Raw genomic sequence first — 21175 nt, forward strand, 5'->3', positions numbered from 1 at the left:
GGACACGAGTTTCCGCTTCTCTGCGGAAAATACCCAGAAGAGAACTTGGAGCGCCTACGGTAGCTGCCCGGGGGGGTTTTCAAGGAGGTGTCAGCCCCGTCTACACCTTGGCCGCACCCCGTTTCCGTGCCACCAGCAACGGGGGAACAATCCGGTTTCTTTGCCTCGGGCCCAGCATTTGGTGTGGTCACCGTGGGGCCCTGCGTGCCACCTGGGTCCTGCCCAGACCTCTGGACCCTCCCCCGCGTGCTGCCGGGACCACGGGAACCCCCCCAACTCCTTCCCGGACCCTCTGGAGGCCCCGCCCCACCCTCCTGGCCCCGCCCCTCCCTCCTGGCCCCGCCCCTCCCGGCCCCGCCCCCAGCCGGGCTGTCGGAGGGGAGCACTTCCGGGAGCCCCACCCCCACCCCGAGACCAGGCGGAACCTTCCAGAGGCCGCGCAAAGCCTGACGGGAGCCGCCTTCAGACTCTCCCGAGTGGGGTCTGGGCCCGGAGCCTGACCTGCTCCCCTCCGTGGCTGCGCTACCGACGCGAGTGTGGGCGCCCTCGAGGACGTGGGTGGAAAGTTCCAGAAGGTCTGGGCAGGATGCGGGAAAGGCGGAGGGGAAAGTTCTAGCGTCTGGACAGGCTCGGGGGTTGGGGGGAGGGAAGGTTCCAGAAGGTGTGGTGAGGACCGGGTTGGAGGAGGGCAGAGGGGAAGGTTCCCGAAGGTCTGACAGGACGTGGGGTTGAGGAAGATTCCAGAAGGTGTGTCGAGAACACAGGCGGTGGGTTTGAAGGTTCCAGAAGGTCTGGGCGGGATCCCTGGGGGAGGGAAAGGTCCGTAAGCTCTTGGCAGGATGTGGGGGAGGGGAAGCTGCCAGAAGGGCTGAGCAGGACTTGGTAGGGGGAGGGGACAGAAGGGAAGGTTCCCGAAGGACTCCGGCTCAGGTCAGTGTCTGCGGGTCCTGGGATTCGGGCCTGCCTCCTCCAGCAGGGTTGGCAGAGCCCCCCGGCACCAGCCGTACGTGCCGCGCACAGCGCATCCCTTCCCCGGGGTCCCGGGCCTCCCGGACCGCAGAGCCTCGCTTCCTCTACAGGCCCCCGGCTCCCCGCCCGCCAGCAGCCCCCTCTGTGCCCTGGAGCTTTTCCTCAGGAGCACACGGCTCCCTGGACCCACACAGCATCCTTGCCACTCAAATCCCTGCCCCACCTGGACCCCACCTCCCATCCCCTATCCCGAGCCCCGACTGGCTGCCCTGCTCATGCACCTGTGCCTTGCAGATGGCTCGTTTGTTTAAATTAAGCCCCTAGAAGGATCAGGTATTTCCTGCTAAGAGCAATTCCCAGATGGGACTGTTGTTTTCATTTTTCTGTTCGTGCCGTCAGGAGACGGCCGTCGCGGGTTATCGCTTTCTTCCCCAAAAGAAGTGGCTCCCAGCAGAGAGGAAAGATGAGGTTACAGGCTTTTGCTAAACTTGGCCTTCTACCGCCTTTTGTAACCTCGGGAGCAAAAATGGGGAGTGCGGAGGGGAAGGGCAAATAACCCAGGATCTTTTTTCCAGAGAGCTGTCAGGTGACTTCTGCCCAGTCTCCTTGAGACAGCTTTCTTCAAGGGAACTCATCCACGCGGTGTTAGCAGTGTAGCTGCTCCCGGATCCGTGGTGGTTATCAGTTTAAGACCCATCACGCTGGATTTTCACACATGCCAGCAAGTTCAAACACCTCTGTGGCAAAACCATCAATGTATGATAAGTTCCATTTTCAAAGGATACACATCTTGCCTCAGTCAGGAGTGAGAGGAAGGCATTAGCTAATCGGCCTCCATGGACCACTTCTCTCATAAGCTGTTTTTCTTCCTGTACGTTTTTTGCCACATCAGGGGTGGCTAAATCTGCAGGAAGAGCCAGCTGTTTTAATTCTTATTTATCTTTTTTTTTTTTTGTCTTTCTAGGGCCTCACCACAGCATGTGGAAGTTCAAGTTCCCAGGCTAGGAGTTGAATCATAGCTGCACCTGCCAGCCTACATCACAGCCGCAGCACGGATCCGAGCTGTGTCTACAACGTACATCACAACTCACAGCAATGCTGAGTCCTTAACCCACTGAGCGAGGCCAGGGATGGAACCCAAGTCCTCCTGGGTACTAGTCGGGTTCATTACCGCCGAGCCGCAACGGGAAGTCTCTCATTCTCATTCGTCTAATGAAGTTCTTAATTCCTTTCTCGATCCCCATTGAAGCCACTGTAGCTTGTGCCATTGTGCTGGCAAAGACTTAGAGTCCCACACCCAGGGTCACGCAATCAGATTCTGGACCTTCAGTCTTTAATTGAGGAGGTGAATTCAGCCTCTTGTTCAGATGTTTTCTGTGCTATGTCATGATTCTCATAATGGCTTGAAACTCGGCTAAAATGTGTCGAGCAGGGATTTTTAAATCCCTGGCATTTTATTTAAAATATTTGCGACAGTAAAGTTGGAAGAATTTACAGCGACTACAAGGAAACCCACCACCAAAGTCCACCCCTCACATTTTACTGGTGTTCCCACTTCTCCGTCTGTCTCATCAACCATTCTTTAATTCATTTTTGTTTCATTTCAAAGTGACCCCCACACACCAGCATTCTTTCCCCTACGAACTGTAGCTTTGGCGCACATGATTCATGTTTCAAATGGTTACCTAAAAATTCTTTGACTACCCAAATCAGAAAAATTGTTCCTGTTTCCTTCTAGAAGTCTTCTAGCTTTGTACTTAGATAAGTTTTATAGCTTTTAGTTGTATCTGTGATTCATTCAAATGGATTTTTGTATATGATGTGAAGTAGGGGAAAGTCATGTTGATATCTTTTCTTTCTTTTTTTTTTTTGCTTTTTTGGGCCACACCTGCGGCATATGGAGGTTCCCAGGCTAGGGGTCCAATCAGAGCTACAGCGACCGGCCTGCACCACAGCCACAGCAACACCATATCCAGGCCACGTCTTCAACCTACACCACAGCTCACGGCAATGCCGGATCCTTAACCCATTGATGGAGGTCAGGGATCGAACCCACAACCTCATGGTTCCTAGTCGGATTCATTTCCGCTGTGCCATGACTGGAACTCCTTTTGCTTTTCTTTTTTTTTAATTTGGGGCAATATTTTTTGCATGTTGTTGCTCAATGGTTCCAGCAGCATTGGTCACCCAAGGCGGCCCTTTCTTCATTGTGTTATCTTGATACTCATCTAAAATCAATTCACCTGTTAGACCTGTTTCTCAACCCTTTATTCTCTTCCACGGGTTGTATGTCTGAGCTCTTTGCAGCACCGTGCTTCTTGTTCACCAGAGCTTTCTATTACATCTCAAAATCAAGTCGCCCACGTCATCCAACTTTGTTCTTTTTCCAGGTTACTTTAGCTCTTCTAGGTCCTTCATTTTTCGACTTAAATTTTAGAATCAGTTGTTACTTTCTACATTAAAAACACACCTCCGGAAAGTCTGCCTGAGACCATGATGAATCTACAGCTCAATTTGGGGAAAGCAGACATCTCAGCCCTGGTGGGTCTTCTGGTCCAGGAACACAGCCTAACTCCTGGCTTTTTTAGGGCTGGCTTCTCTTCAGAATTCTGGTCACCTGGTGACATCGTGACCTCAGCTTCCTGGTGGGCTGACAAGTCAGACATTTGTGGATTCTCTGGTCTTCGCCTCTCGCTGTGGTTGTGGTTGTGGTTGTGACAGCAGAGACAGGTTCTCTTGTGTCCGTTCTACTTCCCAGCCAGACAGACTGAAAAAGAATCAGGTAACAATAAAGTGAAGGCGTGATGAGGGCCTCCCAAACTTTGAAGGGGGCTTGGTGGGCCTGGACTTGTAACAGCCTGGTTCTGGTGTGTGACCGGACAGACAAAGCAGCTGACGGAAGAAGCACACAAAGACAACCAGGTGCATTTGGAACTTAACACACAATGAAGGGCCTCACAGATCAACAGCAAACGGTGTTGCTGTTTCATAAAATGAATGGTGTTGAGGAGTTCCTGCCTTGGTGCAGCGGAAGCGAATCCGACTAGGAACCATGAAGTTGTGGGTTCGATCCCCGGCCTCACTCCGTGGGTTAAGGATCTGGCGTTGCCTTGAGCTGTGGTGTAGGCCGGATTCCCTCAATGCTGTGGCTGTGGTGTAGGCCGGCGACTGTAGCTCCGATCCGGCCCCTAGCCTGGGAACCTCCGTATGCCGCAGGTGCAGCCCTGAAAAGATAAAAAAACAAAATTAAATTAAATTAATGGTGTCGAGATAACTGAGTCATCATCTTAAAAAACTGAACGCTGAAGGATATGTTCCAAATGGATCAAAGATTTAAATGTTAAAAGAGAAAGAAAGAAAAAAAAAGGACCTTCTGGCAAAGCCATCAGAAGAAAATATGGGAGAATTCATTTATAATCTTGTTTCGGGGGTGGTTTTTTCTAACTACTCAAAACCCGCAACCACAATGTAAAAGGCGGCGGCAAAGACCCTCTCCTGACCGAACGCCAGCCAGGCTCCCCTGGGCCCTTCATGGGCGACGCCTCAAGCGGGGCCTGGAGAGACTGGCGCGGACACTAAGGTCGCGTCTCGCGGCTCCAGGCTGCATCTCTGGGATGACCCTGCCCCCCCCCCGAAAGGCCTGCCTGAGAAGACTCGAGGCTGCCGGAAGGACTGACTGTGTTTCAGACCCACCCGAAGAGGGGCCCCTTCTCCCAGGGAGCGGGCTTAATACCCTCGGGAAGTGCCAGGGAGCAGAACCAGCGGTTTTCACCAGGCCCACGCCCGCCTTCCTGCTTTTGTGATGCTCACGTTCCTGACCACCGGCCGCCTGTGCCCTCCCTCTCTCACAGGCCCAGTCGCCCCCCCGGGCACATCGAAGCGGCGTTCCCATCACGCGGCATGTTCCTGATTCAAATCCATTGTGACGGCTTTAGTGTCTGGCTTTATCTTCGGCCGTGAAAAAGCCAGCACTTCCGCTTGGCAAAAACACCAGTATTGAATAAGAACAAAGTTTCTTTGGCACTTGCTGGCCGACCACAGACTATGGCACCGTGTAGTTGGTCAACAGACTGGCATGGAGAGCACAGAAAAGGCAATACAGAGATTTACCTGAATGCAGAAACTTGGCAATGTCCCTTGTAATGGAAGAAATGCAAATTCCTACTACACGATGCTACTGTCACCTACTAGATGGGCAGAAACCCCGGGGATGGAGAAGAATGCCCTCTTTTTGACGGCACCACAGGGACGGGCACGCGCGCTTCTCAAAGTTGGGAGGACAGACTAGCCATTGGGTAACGTGCGTTTAGATTGCAACTGTCAGTTTCATTTCTGGAAACCGTCCCTGAAGTACCTGCACGTGTAGGAAACGACAGGACAACACTGCAGCAGGAAGACACGCACAAAGGAGCATCGAAGGAGCCTGTGCAAATACACTATCCCACACCCGGGCCATGGCACACTCTGCCACTGTTTAAAAAAAAAAAAAAAAGCAGAATTGCAGTGCAGAGGCGCTGCTGGCGCAGAGACGAACGCCTCCTGGAGAGGGCTGCGGGAGGAAGGCCGGGGGGCGCCGGCACCCGAGGCACGCTCCACTGGGGCCACAACCTGGGAGAAAACGGACCGCAATCGCGCTGGGCCTGGGAGGGGACGGGGCTTGAGCGCCTGGCGCCCTGGACCAGGCTCTCCCCTGACACGGAGGGGCCAGGGGCCGCCAAGGGAGGGTTCTGCCTCCTCCAGACTCATGGCAAACCCTTCTCCTCCTTGATCCCCACTGGCCAGATAGCAGGGCGAAGGTAGGGTGCAGGACTTGGGAGCATTCCGGAAGGAGGAGGGGAAGCCCAGAATGGAGCCCAGCGGGCGCGCGTGGGGGCCTGAGGCTGGCGGGACTTGTGAGAGGAGCCCAGCCCCTGCATCTGGGGCCGGGCCAGGCTCCCGCAGGGGTCCCCAGGCCTTCCTGTGCCCTGGGGTCAGGATGGAGGAGGAGGGGCAGTGGTTCTGGGTGGGAGGAGCCCCGTGGGGGCTCTTGAGAGAGCAGGGGATCGGGGCAGGGGTGGGGAGCTGTATGGCGCCCCGGGGGCAGCCGCAGGAACACCTGTCGAGCAGATCTGCTGCGGGCAGGGGTGGGGGGACCCCTGGGGACAGAGGGGACTGGGTGGTAGGGACGGGCCGCCCAACACCGAGAGGCCACCCCTGGTCCTGGGGCCCTTGGAGGAGGGTCTGCGCCAGCGTCCGGTGAGGAAGAGCTCTGGGTGCTGGGAGACGCACGGGGGCCAGCGCTCCCCCTGGACCCGCAGGCCTGACCGAGTGGCCTGCTCTCTCCTCAGAGTCCGGGCCAGGCTGCGCCGGAAATGAAGGCCCTCCTGGCTTTGTTCCTGGTTGTGGGCCTGCCGCGGGCGGAGACCAATGTCACTGTGTCTGGGCGACAGAGTAAGTCCGGGCCCCCAGCCTCCTCAGCTGGGGGGGAGGTGGTGGCTGGAACACCTGTGCAAACACAGGGGTGCCACCTGTTCTGGGCGCTGCCGAGGCCCCAGGTGGGTCTGGGCAATTGGGGAGCGGAGGACTGAGTGGGCCAGAGAGTCCCAGGAGGGTGGCCAGCTGACCTGAACACCTAGTGGGGGAGCTTCTGGATGCGGGGTCCCCCGAGGACAGCCAGGGACGGCCTGTTTCTTCCCTGGCACCTTGCTCTCGCCGCAGCAGCCCCACCTTCCTAGGGGAGGTCAGGCTGGAGGCCAGGCCCAGCTCGGCGCCTCGGTGGCCCTCCCAGGGCCGTCTCGAGAGCAGAAAAGCTGCCAGCGTGTGACCAGTTCCTGTCCTGGGAGCAAGTCCTGCCCTGAGGCAGGCAGACAGCGGCTGTTGCTGAGGGATCGGGGGGCGCCAGGCCTCAAGGACAGGGGCAGGGGGGCTGAATCTGCTGCTGGAGGGGTGGGGTGAGCCAGCAGTGTGGGTAGGAGGGGGCCAGGGCACAGCCTCCAAAACCCTGGAGTCTCTTTTTGCTTCTAAAGCAATCGAAGGGGAGCTGTCGGCGTTGTGTGTAGACGGGGACGTGTTCCCGGGTGTGTGAGTGTGTGTGTGTGTGTTCATGCGTGAGTGGGTGTGGGACTTGGGTGTTTCTGCGTGAAGGCGTGAGTGTCTGTGGGCCGTGGTCTGGGGGTGGGCGTGTGAGCGAGACCCACTCTTGGGGAGGACGAGGGCGCCCCGAGATGAGGAGCAGGGGGTGGGCTGGGGGGAGGTGGAGGGGCCCGCTGGCGGGGGCCTCGGTTGCAGGATCGGGAGGACAGCGGGGTTGGTCTGACGGGACCGAGGGCAGCGACTTCCCACTTTGCTTTCACTCGTCATTCCAGATGTGGCGATGAGGTGCTACGTTTGCGAGACAGAGAACAATTTTCTCTGCACCCAAGAGTCCAACTGCACCCGGGGCAGCCGATTTTGCACCACTGTGGCCGTGAGTAGGTACCCCTTCCACCTGGGCTTCCAGGGGCTGCTCACTAGGACGCGTTCAGGACTCAGGGTCGGCCTCGTTTCCCTCAGTGGAGAGTGACCAAGAGACAAGTGCCCCCTTTCCTGACTTTGAAAAGCAAAGTCCTGTGAAGCCGGGCGTCCGAGCAGGGGACAGCGGAGGGCGCGGCTTCTGTGGGGAACCGTGTGTCAGCCGCTGGTCCGGGGACAGCGAGCTGGAGGGAGAAAGGGATAGAGGTTGGGTGTCTGTCACCCTCACGTGAAAAATTAACGTCTTCAGATGTCCGCACCAAGACTGGAGCTTTCACGCGTAACGGGGGGTGTGGGCGTCAAGTGCGCTCTGAGAGGCGCTTGTGGGCCTGACGGTGGTTGGGGCCCACTGCTCTGCCGTCTGTGACTCCCCCAGTCCCGGGGCCCGGAGGCGCATGCTCTCCCGAGGGTGAGTCGGAAGCTGCAGCCTGACCCCGCAGGGGCCTCATCCTGGGGCTGGAGAACCCCTGTTCTATTGGTCAGCCGCTTCTGGGGGCGCCCACCTTCTAGGGAGCGTGGGAGGCGCTGGCCGCACATGGGCTCCGTAACGCCGCGTGGAAGAGCGCCAGCACAGGCACCTGCGAGGCGAGACACGCTGGGCAGAGTGCCCGGCCGCCTGGTGCTGGGCCAGTGGGCTCTCGGCCCCATCTACGTCCTGGGCAGCGGCTCCTCGGGAGGCCAGCTCCTAGCCCTGGGCAGTGGCCGGGATGGCCAGGAGTCCTTGGTCACAAAGGTCTGGGCAGCCCTGGGGTGGAGATGCCGAGGCCTGAAGAGCCTGCACATCCCCAGGGTCCCGGGGCACCTGCACAGGCCAGGGCTGGGGACATCTGACGCCGCGCTGTGCACAGGCCATCCCCCAGCCCGAGAAGCAGGTCTGAATGCAAAGGCCTGCCCCTCTCCTCTGGGGGGACGGCTCTGGACCCCCCGCCCCTCGAGAGGGGACGCTGGAAGCGGCAGGGCCGGCAGACGCGGCGGGAGCGGCGTCAGGGCCACTGCTTTCCATACCCACGAGGCCCCCGCGTGTCCCTGTCTCCCGCCAGGAGTGTTTCCGCGGTTCTACCTGGTTTCCAAGCAGTGTGTGGCGGCCTGTGCCTTCGAGGGCGTGCAGCAGCGCGGGGCCAAGTCCTTCCTGCTCATCAAGCCCACGCCTTTCCTGTACGTGGTGTGCTGCCAGGAGCGGCTGTGCAACACCCACAACCCGGTCATCGAAGAAAACTCGGAGGATAAGTACAAGGAGGTGGCAGGGGCCTGCGACGGGCTGGGCGGCCGCGTGGGGCTGGCGGCTCTCCTGACCCTGGCCTCCGTGCTCCTGGACCTCTGGCTGCCGTGAAGAAGTGGGCTCACCCCCGGCGCTGGGAACCTGTGCTATTAAACGGGCTTTGCACAGCAAGCTCACGGGCAGTCTGGCCTCCGGGGACCTTGGGTGGGGGCGGCGGGGGGAGGGCCCGGCCCCGCTGGCTCCAGCAGGCGGTTGGAAGGAGGGCAAGGCCAAGCCCTGCCCAGAGGGGTTTTGTTTACACGCTGTTTCTCTCTGCAGTCAAGCCTTGTGACTCTGTTTATTGCTGGCGGTCACTCTTGCCGCGTCCCCTCGGAGGGCCTGGGAAGTGATGGGAGGGAGGGAGGGAGGGGCTGAGGCCCGGCCGCCTGTGGGGCGTGAGCAGGGGTGCCCGGAGCTCGGTGCTATGGGCCTGGCGGGGGGCGGGGGGCGTCCAGGGGCAGACAGAGTGCCTTGGGTGTAAGACACTCAGAGCGAAAGACGCCTCAGCGAGGGGCAGCGGGTGTCATCCTGGGCCCCGTGCTGTCCTCAGCTCCTGCCACCAGATCCCAGCAAGCAGAAGGTAAGGTTGAAAAAGCTTGGACTCCGCCACTAACTGGCACAGGCGTGAGAACTCACACATCCCTCACGTGTCTCTGCCTAGCCCCTGGAACTTGGGAGGGTGGACAGTGCCAGGGTCAGTTTTCAGCAGCGACGCTGCTGACCCAAGACAGCGGACAAGTCAGACTCGCGCTTCTGCCCCGTGGGGTGGCCTGGGCGTTGGGGTGGGTGCGGCCCCACCCGCTGCTCCCCTGCCTTCTTCTCCCCCACACATCTGTCTGACTCGGAGCGACTGCTGGTGGCGGTGGCCTGGGAACCTTTGGTGGCCGCAGAAGGAGGCCCCTTGGCCCTGCAGAGGGCTGCCTCTGCCTCTCCCATTCCCGAGGCAGGAGCTCGGCCACCCTGGTCACGTCTGGACCCTCTGAAGCAGAGGCCTGAGTCTGTCCCGGGGGACAGTGGGCCAGAGGGACCCCTGAGGCTTGGCCAGAAACCCCCGGACTGGAGACTTCTAGCGTCTGTTGAGCTGTTACTACACAGGAGCAGCACACACCCCTCTTCCAAGTACAGGCTTTGCGCTCAAGCCCTGCTGCTCACGCCCGTGCCCAGGAGCAGTGTCTTCCCACTGCTTCCCACTCACATTCTGGACCGGGCTCTGGGGGGCATCCCTCTGGTTCGGGCAGGCAGGTGGCCAAGAACGTGAGCGTTACCACGGCAACCTGACCTTGGCGTCTCTTCGCAAGGAGGATGGTTTTCGTAGGGTATGAAATAAATGAGGCGTCAAGGTGTGTATGTGGAGAATTCCTAAATTTGGATCTGGCGGGCCTCGGGTGATCCGCTGGGGAGCACTTTCAGTGACTGGGTGATGGGCCTTTCTGCGGGATGAGGAGTTGGAGTGAGCGGGGGCAGGCCGTCACCAGTGTGCTGGCTCCTCTCTGGCTGTGAGAGGGCGGTGTTCAGAAAAGACAGCTCAAGGGCCCACGTGCGCAGCTCCCTGCGAAGGTAAAGGCTTGGGAGCCTGTATCTGCTGGGACTGGGGAGCCAGGGGGGTGACGGACGGGGGCAGGAGGTGGGGCCCCGCTGGTGCGGTGAGGTCCTCACGCAGGCAGAACGGCCCGGGATCCAGAGCGGGGGCCGCGGCACGGCCAGGGAGAAGGCCAAGCGATGGGCAGCACACGCACGGGTTGGAAGGAGCCAGGACGTGGCAAGAACGTTTGCTCCCAACAGTCACTCTCTGGAGACCAGAGGGCAGGGGTACCTGCTCGAGGCCGTGTGAGCGCAAATAAAGTGGGCATGCTGGCAGCTGGGGACAGTCCCTGAAGGCAGGAGAGAAAGGGGGTCCTGGTTGAGACAGTGCCTCCAACACTTGCAGAGACTCAGAGAGCTTTCTGGAAGAGGACCCAGGAGCAGTCCATGGGGAGGAGCAGAAATGGGGGGCCCTGAGATCACCCACAAGGCCACAAGGCCAGGAGACCTGCAGGTGGTTTCAGGAGAGCGACTGAGAGGTGACCTCCGGAGGTCAGACCGAGACGAGCAGGCCCAGGCCGTGGAGGCCCCCGGTCCCACCGGGGAGAGCGTGAAGGGACAGACGGGGCTGCCGGTCACCAGAAGCCGTCAGAACCCGGGGCAGAGGGAGTGAGAGCCCACAGGCTGGGAAGGGCTTCGGCTTCAGCAAGCGAGAAAAGCATTCTTTCTTGGTCACTGGCTTTGGGAAGGGCCCCTCCCCATGCTGGGGGGGGGGGTTGCTGTATGGGCAGCACGACTTTCAAGGTGACAGGTTCTCCAAAAGAGACGCATGCCGAAGGTACACTCGTATGCAGCCTTCGAAACAGAAAAGTGAGAAACGGAGGGCCACTTTGAGCAGAGGAAGCAGCCTTCCAGGGAGACCAGCATCTCAGACGCTCTGAGAGCTGCCGGGCCCCCGGGGGCCGGCTCCACGGGGCCACATCCGGGTGTGCGGGGAGCTATAGGGAGGACAGAGCGGGAACACAGCCAGGGACCCCCTCTCCTGATACGCGTCGTCCTGGACACGCAGGCTCTCCGAGCCTCTGCGTCTGTGAACAGGCGCGCCCATGGGTCCAAAACGTCCTTCTCCGGCTCTGGCCCCGGTACATCCTCTACTAAGGTTCCCTCTCTCAGGCCGAGCACGGGGCTGCCGGGACGACAAGACAAAACAGCAGAGGAGAGGAATGTTAGAGGCCCACATCATTGTGAACAAAAAAATTTTGGCTAATTGGCTGTATTAAAATAATAGCAGGTGGAGTTCCCGTTGTGGCTCAGTGGTTGACGAATCCGACTGGGAACCATGACGTTGCAGGTTTGATCCCTGGCCTCGCTCAGTGGGTTGAGGATCCAGTGTTGCTGTGAGCTGTGGTGTGGGTCGCAGACCTGGCTCGGATCTGGCTTAGCTGTAGCTGTGGTGTAGGCTGGCAGCCGCAGCTAGGATTCGACCCCTAGCCTGGAAACATCCATATGCCACGGGTGAGGCCCTAAAAAGCAAAGGAAAAAAAAAAATTTGGAGTTCCTGCTGTGGAGCAGTGAGTGAAGAATCTGACTGCAGAGGGGTGGGGTGCTGTGGAGGTGTGAGTTTGATCCCCAGCCAGGCACAGTTGCTGCAGCTGTGGCTCAGATTCAGTCCCTGGCCAAGGAACTTCCATATACCATGGATGTGGCCATTAAAAAAGAAAGAAAAAAATCCAAGTATAAAAATGACTTTAAAAATAAAGACGTTAAAAAAATTTTTAAAAATTTGCGTGAAAAAATATTCTAAATACTTTTCAACTGTATGCCAAGCTAATATGAACATTTCAGAGGTGGAAGGGAAGGAGGGAGGAAGAAAGAAAAGAAAAAGGAGGCAATCGTGACAATACCTGGTCAGCAAGTCGTGCAGCTGAAGATGCCGTCAGGATAACTTGCTTTTTTCAGGCCACCTAGAGCCACACGTAGGGAAACAGACGAGGCGCTGGGTCTCTGTAAGAGAGGAAGGGAAGGTAAAAGCCATAAATGAGGAGCCTCAGAAAGACTATGTCCTAAGTTAACCACTAAACTGGGGAGGGGGGAAAGATAACCGCTGCACAAGGAAATTTGTCAGGGTGGAGAAGAACATAACAGAAGTTTTTCCTGAGAAATAGACACTCTAGCATGACCTTGGAGCTTGTGTTTACACTACGGGTTTATTCCAATAAACTCCAAAGCACCAGATAAATGTTGCACGGTGGGGGACGGGTGTATACCTGGAAGAACAAAGGAAAAGCCTTTCTGAAGGAGTATCCACTCAGCACAGAGGTCACTGAGTCCCAAAGAACCTAGCTTCCGTCATAGGAGGCTTCCAGTCTGCTCTTCAAGCCTGCTTTGAAGCAGGTGTGGCCTTGGCCTTGGGAGGGGGTTGCTAACCTAAAACAAGGAAACAGCCAGTTATTTTACCAGCAAAATGGATTTATCCTGGAATCACAAAGGACTGCAATCTGCGATCGGCAAAGAACACAGCTGTGGAGAAGGACTGCAAGTCTGGTAAAGCAAAGCGGAAATTCTTTTTTAGAGGAGAAGGGGAATTGGGAGGGGCTGTTGTGAACCAAGAACCCATTGGAGGAAACTGCAAGGTCGCAGTGTAGTGGCTTTTCATTGGCTGGGCTGTGAAGGTCTCTCATTGGCTGGCCTGTTGCCCGGTAAGGAGAAGAATCTTCTTTCTTCCTGCTGGCAGTAGTGTCACTTCCTGCCAGAGATGCAAAGTAGGTCTCTTCCTGTTGGGATCTGTACTGACCTCAAGAGGTGGGTACATGAGAGCTCCCCCTTCAGGCGTCCCAACTCCATTGGAGCGAGTTTCCCTTTAATTTTCACAGGATGCTGGTGGTGAAGTTGTGAGCTCGGGTCCGCACCCACCTCTGTGCCCAGCTTCTGGCAGCAACTCTGCCCACCACAGTCCCCCTTGGCCAGCAGAGAGTGCCAGAGAGTGCTAGAGGGAGCTGGACGCCGGAGGGCAGGAGCTGTGCCTGTGCCTTGGCACCGCGTTAACCAGACTAACAGAGAGTGAAATTCCACGGCCAGGCTCTGCCCAGGGTGTGCGGACGTTTCCATGATGTGTTGCTGGAGCAGAACCCAAGGGCACTATCTCAGAGAGAGAGAGAGAAAGCCTGTCCCACACGCCGTCCCCCGAGACGGTGCGCCCACTTACCTCGACCCTTGCTCTGGCTGCTGAACTCCTCTTCACCCTTGCTGGCCCACCTCCGTGTGCCTCTTTGGGGAGCTGGCAGTGACCCCCCAACTCCATGGCTCAGCCCCAACCCGCAGGGGAGGGCACACAGGCCGTCCCAGGGGTGTCCTGGGGATGCTGGCGGCCGGGACATGCTTGTTTATCCAGTTTACTGCCTTCTCGCTCCTGGAAAATACCAGCTGCCCACGCTCAGGAACACAGGCGTCCTGCACCCTGGCTCCTTGCTGCCCAGACTGGCCGGGACCGTGACAGCCTGCCCACTGGGCACCCGGAAATGATCTTCCCCATCCCCTACCTCGCTCTCTGTTCCACGTCTTGAAGGGGTCGGGGGCTCAAGGAGCGGCCAGCTGGGGCCCATCTGGGCCAGACGGACACTCCAAGAATCTCAAGGAGGGGCCGCTCAGGCACACCGAGAAGCCCACCCCATTCGGGGATGCTGCGGGATGGGCACGGAGCTGGAGATGCCAGCTGTCTCCCTGCTGTAGGAAATAGAAGACTGCAGGGTCAGGGCCAGGGGCCAGGCTCTGAGTGTAAAGGAAGGGTCGGGAAGAGGCGAGCCCGGTCAAGGGCAGGTGCCAGGGCAACTCGGAACACCAGGCTTTCCACTCAGGACACGCAGAGCCCCCAGCCTGGCCTCTCCAGCTGCTGGCTAAGCCCTTTGTGAGGTGCTCTGTCTCTTGAGCAAACCAGCCTTTCTCCGCTTTCCCCACGGCCTGGTCACAGATGCGAAGACTAGAACAGGTTCCATCCTTTGGGGCTAAGACTAAGGCTCAGCAGGGGGCCAAAGTCCAGGCTCAGAGTGGGAACAGGGCGGGGCTGAGGAGTCCTCCTTGCTGCAGGAGGCACAGGTACACCGCTTTGCCCGCCCTGCTCTCTCCCCCTGCTCCCCAGCACAGGGCAGGGTGCAGGGAGAGGGAGGAAGGGGGAGGAAGGGGCAGGACTCGGCCTCTAGTTCACGTGGAGGTCTCGGGGTTCATAACTGGGGTCGAGGTCTTTCCTGGAGGCTGAGATCAACACCTCCCGGCCGGCAGGTCCATGCCACCTGACCTCTGCTGGCTCTCTCACCTGCCCAGCACACCCGTGGGACAGGGCGAGCTCCTGGAGGCCCATGCCAGGCAGAAGGGCATGTTTATTGTGGCCTGGGGTGGGAGTCTGGGCCTTCACTGGAGAATACACAGCTTGTAAAAGAGTGAGTTTCGGAGGCCCAGGTCATTTAATGAGGGGCGGCCCCACCCCCGCCCGCAGGCCCCCAGGCTGTCGGCCGGGCAGCCCCCCCCCATCGTCATTCTCTTGCTGAGGATCCGCCCCTTCCCTGCGGAGCCGGAGCCGCAGCAAACAGCGCGGGCCTCCGAGGGCCCCAACCGCTCGGGCTGCAGGCTCTTTGCTGCCGGAGACCCACAGCATCATTTCGCCCAGGACCTCGCCTTGCCCAGAGGAGAAGGGCTGCGCGCCCAGGTCCCCAGGAACATGAGTGTGCGCTTGAGACCCTGGGTCTACGGGGTGACGGCCCGCAGGCCTGGCCGTGGGAGCATTTTGGGAATCCGGTCCCCTCTCCTACAGCTCTGCACTGGCTCCTCCTCTTCTTCCAAGCCTCGCCCTCCTTGTCCCTACATCCACATGCAGCCTCCGGTAGCTTCTCCAGCGCTGCATGCAGGGTCCCCACGGGTGTTACCTGACTGATCTCCATTAACGTGGGTGCCCCAAGCCCCGACACTCAGCCTCTTGTCCCTGCACCCCAGCACCAAAGGCCCAAGCCTGGCACTGAGCAGAAATCAGCAACATAAACAGATGATTATTTGTTACCTGGAGAAGGAGGAGCCCAGAGCCCCAGGCTCCCTCTCTCCCAGGACCTCTTTCTTCATTCACTTGTGCACTGAGGCCAGCTCTGGCCTCTGCCTGCTGGCCTGTGAGCAGACTCTAGGGTGGGCCCTCTGCCTGGTGCTCCAAACAGGAGTCTCCTGTTTTGGGGCTCCATCTTGCCCTTCCCAACCACATTTCCTGGAAACAAGATCAAGGAAGTTTCTCAGGCCTGGGCTGAGGGCTGAGGTGGACTGTAGAAAGGCAGCCAGGGAAGAGTCCAAGCCCTATTCCAGGACAACTCCAGGCAAGGCTGGTTTCCAGGCCAGGGAAGCCACAGGCTACTGGGAAAGGCCTGGCCACTGCCATGGCCCATGACCATAGGAGGTCACTGAGCATGGAGGGAAGATGGAGTGGGAGGAGCAGAATGGAGTGGATGCAGTGGGTGGAGTGGGTGGTGAGGATGGTGAGGATGGAGTGGATGGTGTGGGTGGAGTGGGTGGTGAGGATGGAGTGGATGGAGAGGATGGAGTGGATGGAGAGGATGGAGTGGATGGAGAGGATGGAGTGGATGGAGAGGATGGAGTGGATGGAGAGGATGGAGTGGATGGAGTGGATGGAGTGGATGGTGAGGATGGTGAGGATGGAGTGGATGGTGTGGGTGGAGTGGGTGGAGAGGATGTAGTGGATGGAGTGGATGGAGTGGATGGAGAGGATGGAGTGGATGGTGAGGATGGTGAGGATGGAGTGGATGGAGTGGATGGAGTGGATGGTGAGGATGGAGTGGATGGAGAGGATGGAGTGGATGGAGAGGATGGAGTGGATGGAGTGGATGGAGAGGATGGAGAGGATGGAGTGGATGGAGAGGATGGAGTGGATGGTGAGGATGGAGTGGATGGAGTGGATGGAGTGGATGGAGAGGATGGAGTGGATGGAGTGGATGGAGAGGATGGAGTGGATGGAGTGGATGGAGTGGATGGAGAGGATGGAGTGGATGGAGTGGATGGAGAGGATGGAGTGGATGGAGTGGATGGAGTGGATGGAGAGGATGGAGTGGATGGAGAGGATGGAGTGGATGGAGTGGATGGAGAGGATGGAGTGGATGGAGTGGATGGAGTGGATGGTGAGGATGGAGTGGATGGAGAGGATGGAGTGGATGGAGTGGATGGAGTGGATGGAGTGGATGGAGAGGATGGAGAGGATGGAGTGGATGGAGAGGATGGAGTGGATGGTGTGGATGGAGTGGATGGAGTGGATGGAGAGGATGGAGTGGATGGAGAGGATGGAGTGGGTGGTGAGGATGGAGTGGATGGAGTGGATGGAGTGGATGGAGTGGATGGAGTGGATGGAGAGGATGGAGTGGATGGAGTGGATGGAGTGGATGGTGAGGATGGAGTGGATGGAGAGGATGGAGTGGATGGAGTGGATGGAGTGGATGGAGTGGATGGTGAGGATGGAGTGGATGGAGTGGATGGTGAGGATGGAGTGGATGGAGAGGATGGAGTGGATGGTGAGGATGGAGTGGATGGTGTGGGTGGAGTGGGTGGTGAGGATGGAGTGGATGGAGTGGATGGAGTGGATGGAGAGGATGGAGTGGATGGAGTGGATGGAGTGGATGGAGAGGATGGAGAGGATGGAGTGGATGGAGAGGATGGAGTGGATGGTGTGGATGGAGTGGATGGAGTGGATGGAGAGGATGGAGTGGATGGAGAGGATGGAGTGGATGGTGAGGATGGAGTGGATGGAGTGGGTGGTGAGGATGGAGTGGATGGAGTGGATGGAGTGGATGGTGTGGATGGAGTGGATGGAGAGGATGGAGTGGATGGAGTGGATGGTGAGGATGGAGTGGATGGAGTGGATGGAGTGGATGGAGAGGATGGAGTGGATGGAGTGGATGGAGAGGATGGAGTGGATGGAGTGGATAGAGTGGATGGAGAGGATGGAGTGGATGGTGAGGATGGAGTGGATGGAGAGGATGGTGTGGGTGGAGTGGATGGAGTGGATGGAGTGGATGGAGTGGATGGAGTGGATGGAGAGGATGGAGTGGATGGTGTGGATGGAGAGGATGGAGAGGATGGTGTGGGTGGAGTGGATGGAGAGGGTGGAGTGGATGGAGTGGATGGAGTGGATGGTGTGGATGGTGAGGATGGAGTGGATGGAGAGGGTGGAGTGGATGGAGTGGATGGAGTGGATGGTGTGGATGGAGAGGATGGAGAGGATGGTGTGGGTGGAGTGGATGGAGAGGATGGAGTGGGTGGAGTGGATGGAGTGGATGGAGTGGGTGGTGTGGATGGTGAGGATGGAGTGGATGGAGTGGGTGGTGAGGATGGAGTGGATGGTGTGGATGGAGTGGATGGAGAGGATGGAGTGGATGGAGTGGATGGAGTGGATGGAGTGGATGGAGTGGATGGAGAGGATGGAGTGGATGGAGTGGATGGTGAGGATGGAGAGGATGGAGTGGATGGAGTGGATGGAGTGGATGGAGAGGATGGAGTGGATGGAGTGGATGGTGAGGATGGAGTGGATGGAGAGGATGGAGTGGATGGAGAGGATGGAGTGGATGGTGTGGATGGAGAGGATGGAGTGGATGGAGAGGATGGAGTGGATGGAGAGGATGGAGTGGATGGAGAGGATGGAGTGGATGGTGAGGATGGAGTGGATGGAGTGGATGGAGTGGATGGAGAGGATGGTGTGGATGGAGTGGATGGAGTGGATGGAGTGGATGGAGAGGATGGAGTGGATGGAGAGGATGGAGTGGATGGAGTGGATGGAGAGGATGGAGTGGGTGGTGAGGATGGAGTGGATGGAGTGGATGGAGTGGATGGAGAGGATGGAGTGGATGGAGTGGATGGAGAGGATGGAGTGGATGGAGTGGATGGAGTGGATGGTGAGGATGGAGAGGATGGAGAGGATGGAGTGGATGGAGTGGATGGAGTGGATGGAGTGGATGGAGAGGATGGAGAGGATGGAGTGGATGGAGTGGATGGAGAGGATGGAGTGGATGGAGTGGATGGAGTGGATGGTGAGGATGGAGTGGATGGAGTGGATGGAGAGGATGGAGAGGATGGTGTGGGTGGAGTGGGTGGTGAGGTTGGAGTGGATGGAGAGGATGGAGTGGATGGAGTGGGTGATGTGGTTGGAGTGGATGGAGAGGATGGAGTGGATGGAGAGGATGGAGTGGATGGAGTGGATGGAGTGGATGGAGAGGATGGAGTGGATGGAGAGGATGGAGTGGATGGAGTGGATGGTGAGGATGGAGAGGATGGAGAGGATGGAGAGGATGGAGTGGGTGGTGAGGATGGAGTGGATGGTGAGGATGGAGTGGATGGAGTGGGTGGTGAGGATGGAGTGGATGGAGTGGATGGAGTGGATGGTGTGGATGGAGTGGATGGAGAGGATGGAGTGGATGGTGTGGATGGAGTGGATGGAGTGGATGGAGAGGATGGAGTGGATGGAGAGGATGGAGTGGATGGAGTGGATGGTGAGGATGGAGAGGATGGTGTGGGTGGAGTGGATGGAGTGGATGGTGAGGATGGAGTGGATGGAGTGGATGGAGTGGATGGAGAGGATGGAGTGGATGGTGTGGATGGAGTGGATGGAGAGGATGGAGTGGATGGTGTGGATGGAGTGGATGGAGTGGATGGAGAGGATGGAGTGGATGGAGAGGATGGAGTGGATGGAGTGGATGGAGTGGATGGAGTGGATGGAGTGGATGGTGAGGATGGAGTGGATGGAGTGGGTGGTGAGGATGGAGTGGATGTAGTGGATGGAGAGGATGGAGAGGATGGAGTGGATGGAGAGGATGGAGTGGATGGTGTGGATGGAGTGGATGGAGAGGATGGAGTGGATGGTGTGGATGGAGTGGATGGAGTGGATGGAGAGGATGGAGTGGATGGAGAGGATGGAGTGGATGGAGTGGGTGGTGAGGATGGAGTGGATGGAGTGGATGGAGAGGATGGAGAGGATGGAGTGGATGGAGAGGATGGAGTGGATGGAGAGGATGGAGTGGATGGAGTGGATGGAGTGGATGGAGAGGATGGAGTGGATGGAGAGGATGGAGTGGATGGAGTGGATGGTGAGGATGGAGAGGATGGTGTGGGTGGAGTGGATGGAGAGGATGGAGTGGGTGGAGTGGATGGAGTGGATGGAGAGGATGGAGTGGATGGTGAGGATGGAGTGGATGGAGAGGATGGTGTGGGTGGAGTGGATGGAGAGGATGGAGTGGATGGAGAGGATGGAGTGGATGGAGAGGATGGAGTGGATGGAGAGGATGGAGTGGATGGAGTGGATGGAGTGGATGGAGAGGATGGAGTGGATGGTGTGGATGGAGTGGATGGAGTGGATGGAGAGGATGGAGTGGATGGAGAGGATGGAGTGGATGGAGTGGATGGAGTGGATGGAGAGGATGGAGTGGATGGTGTGGATGGAGTGGATGGAGAGGATGGAGTGGATGGTGTGGATGGAGTGGATGGAGAGGATGGAGTGGATGGAGTGGATGGAGTGGATGGAGTGGATGGAGAGGATGGAGTGGATGGAGAGGATGGAGTGGATGGAGAGGATGGAGTGGATGGAGTGGATGGAGTGGATGGTGAGGATGGTGAGGATGGAGTGGATGGTGTGGGTGGAGTGGGTGGAGAGGATGTAGTGGATGGAGTGGATGGAGTGGATGGAGAGGATGGAGTGGATGGTGAGGATGGTGAGGATGGAGTGGATGGAGTGGATGGAGTGGATGGTGAGGATGGAGTGGATGGAGAGGATGGAGTGGATGGAGAGGATGGAGTGGATGGAGTGGATGGAGAGGATGGAGAGGATGGAGTGGATGGAGAGGATGGAGTGGATGGTGAGGATGGAGTGGATGGAGTGGATGGAGTGGATGGAGAGGATGGAGTGGATGGAGTGGATGGAGAGGATGGAGTGGATGGAGTGGATGGAGTGGATGGAGAGGATGGAGTGGATGGAGTGGATGGAGAGGATGGAGTGGATGGAGTGGATGGAGTGGATGGAGAGGATGGAGTGGATGGAGAGGATGGAGTGGATGGAGTGGATGGAGAGGATGGAGTGGATGGAGTGGATGGAGTGGATGGTGAGGATGGAGTGGATGGAGAGGATGGAGTGGATGGAGTGGATGGAGTGGATGGAGTGGATGGAGAGGATGGAGAGGATGGAGTGGATGGAGAGGATGGAGTGGATGGTGTGGATGGAGTGGATGGAGTGGATGGAGAGGATGGAGTGGATGGAGAGGATGGAGTGGGTGGTGAGGATGGAGTGGATGGAGTGGATGGAGTGGATGGAGTGGATGGAGTGGATGGAGAGGATGGAGTGGATGGAGTGGATGGAGTGGATGGTGAGGATGGAGTGGATGGAGAGGATGGAGTGGATGGAGTGGATGGAGTGGATGGAGTGGATGGTGAGGATGGAGTGGATGGAGTGGATGGTGAGGATGGAGTGGATGGAGAGGATGGAGTGGATGGTGAGGATGGAGTGGATGGTGTGGGTGGAGTGGGTGGTGAGGATGGAGTGGATGGAGTGGATGGAGTGGATGGAGAGGATGGAGTGGATGGAGTGGATGGAGTGGATGGAGAGGATGGAGAGGATGGAGTGGATGGAGAGGATGGAGTGGATGGTGTGGATGGAGTGGATGGAGTGGATGGAGAGGATGGAGTGGATGGAGAGGATGGAGTGGATGGTGAGGATGGAGTGGATGGAGTGGGTGGTGAGGATGGAGTGGATGGAGTGGATGGAGTGGATGGTGTGGATGGAGTGGATGGAGAGGATGGAGTGGATGGAGTGGATGGTGAGGATGGAGTGGATGGAGTGGATGGAGTGGATGGAGAGGATGGAGTGGATGGAGTGGATGGAGAGGATGGAGTGGATGGAGTGGATGGAGTGGATGGAGA

At 58.0% G+C, this 21175-nt stretch overlaps 1 protein-coding gene and 1 long non-coding RNA gene across 3 annotated transcripts in view; one reads left to right on the forward strand and one right to left on the reverse strand.

Annotated features, from left to right (window-relative positions):
• The window catches only part of LY6K (lymphocyte antigen 6 family member K), a 44324-nt gene continuing 23593 nt past the window's right edge, over positions 445-21175 (forward strand). The window contains exons 1-4 of one of the 2 annotated variants that reach the window (XR_002343042.1): positions 445-575; positions 6297-6399; positions 7314-7418; positions 8499-9296. Coding sequence is in view for 1 of the 2 variants with exons in the window: in XM_021088773.1 (XP_020944432.1) it covers positions 6321-6399; positions 7314-7418; positions 8499-8788 (474 nt within the window). In the remaining variant the exon portion in view is untranslated. Of the gene's footprint in view, positions 576-6296; positions 6400-7313; positions 7419-8498; positions 10161-21175 lie in introns of those variants that run through there. The other variant, XM_021088773.1, reaches the window with a different exon arrangement.
• On the reverse strand, positions 10986-13388 carry LOC110260196. The gene is made up of 3 exons (XR_002343043.1): positions 12695-13388; positions 12142-12241; positions 10986-11423 (listed from the first exon to the last, which is right to left on the reverse strand). It is a non-coding gene; the product is annotated as an uncharacterized LOC110260196 (long non-coding RNA).

This window comes from Sus scrofa, chromosome 4 (genome assembly GCF_000003025.6).
Source record: "Sus scrofa isolate TJ Tabasco breed Duroc chromosome 4, Sscrofa11.1, whole genome shotgun sequence".
NCBI classification, from domain to species: Eukaryota; Metazoa; Chordata; class Mammalia; order Artiodactyla; family Suidae; genus Sus; species Sus scrofa.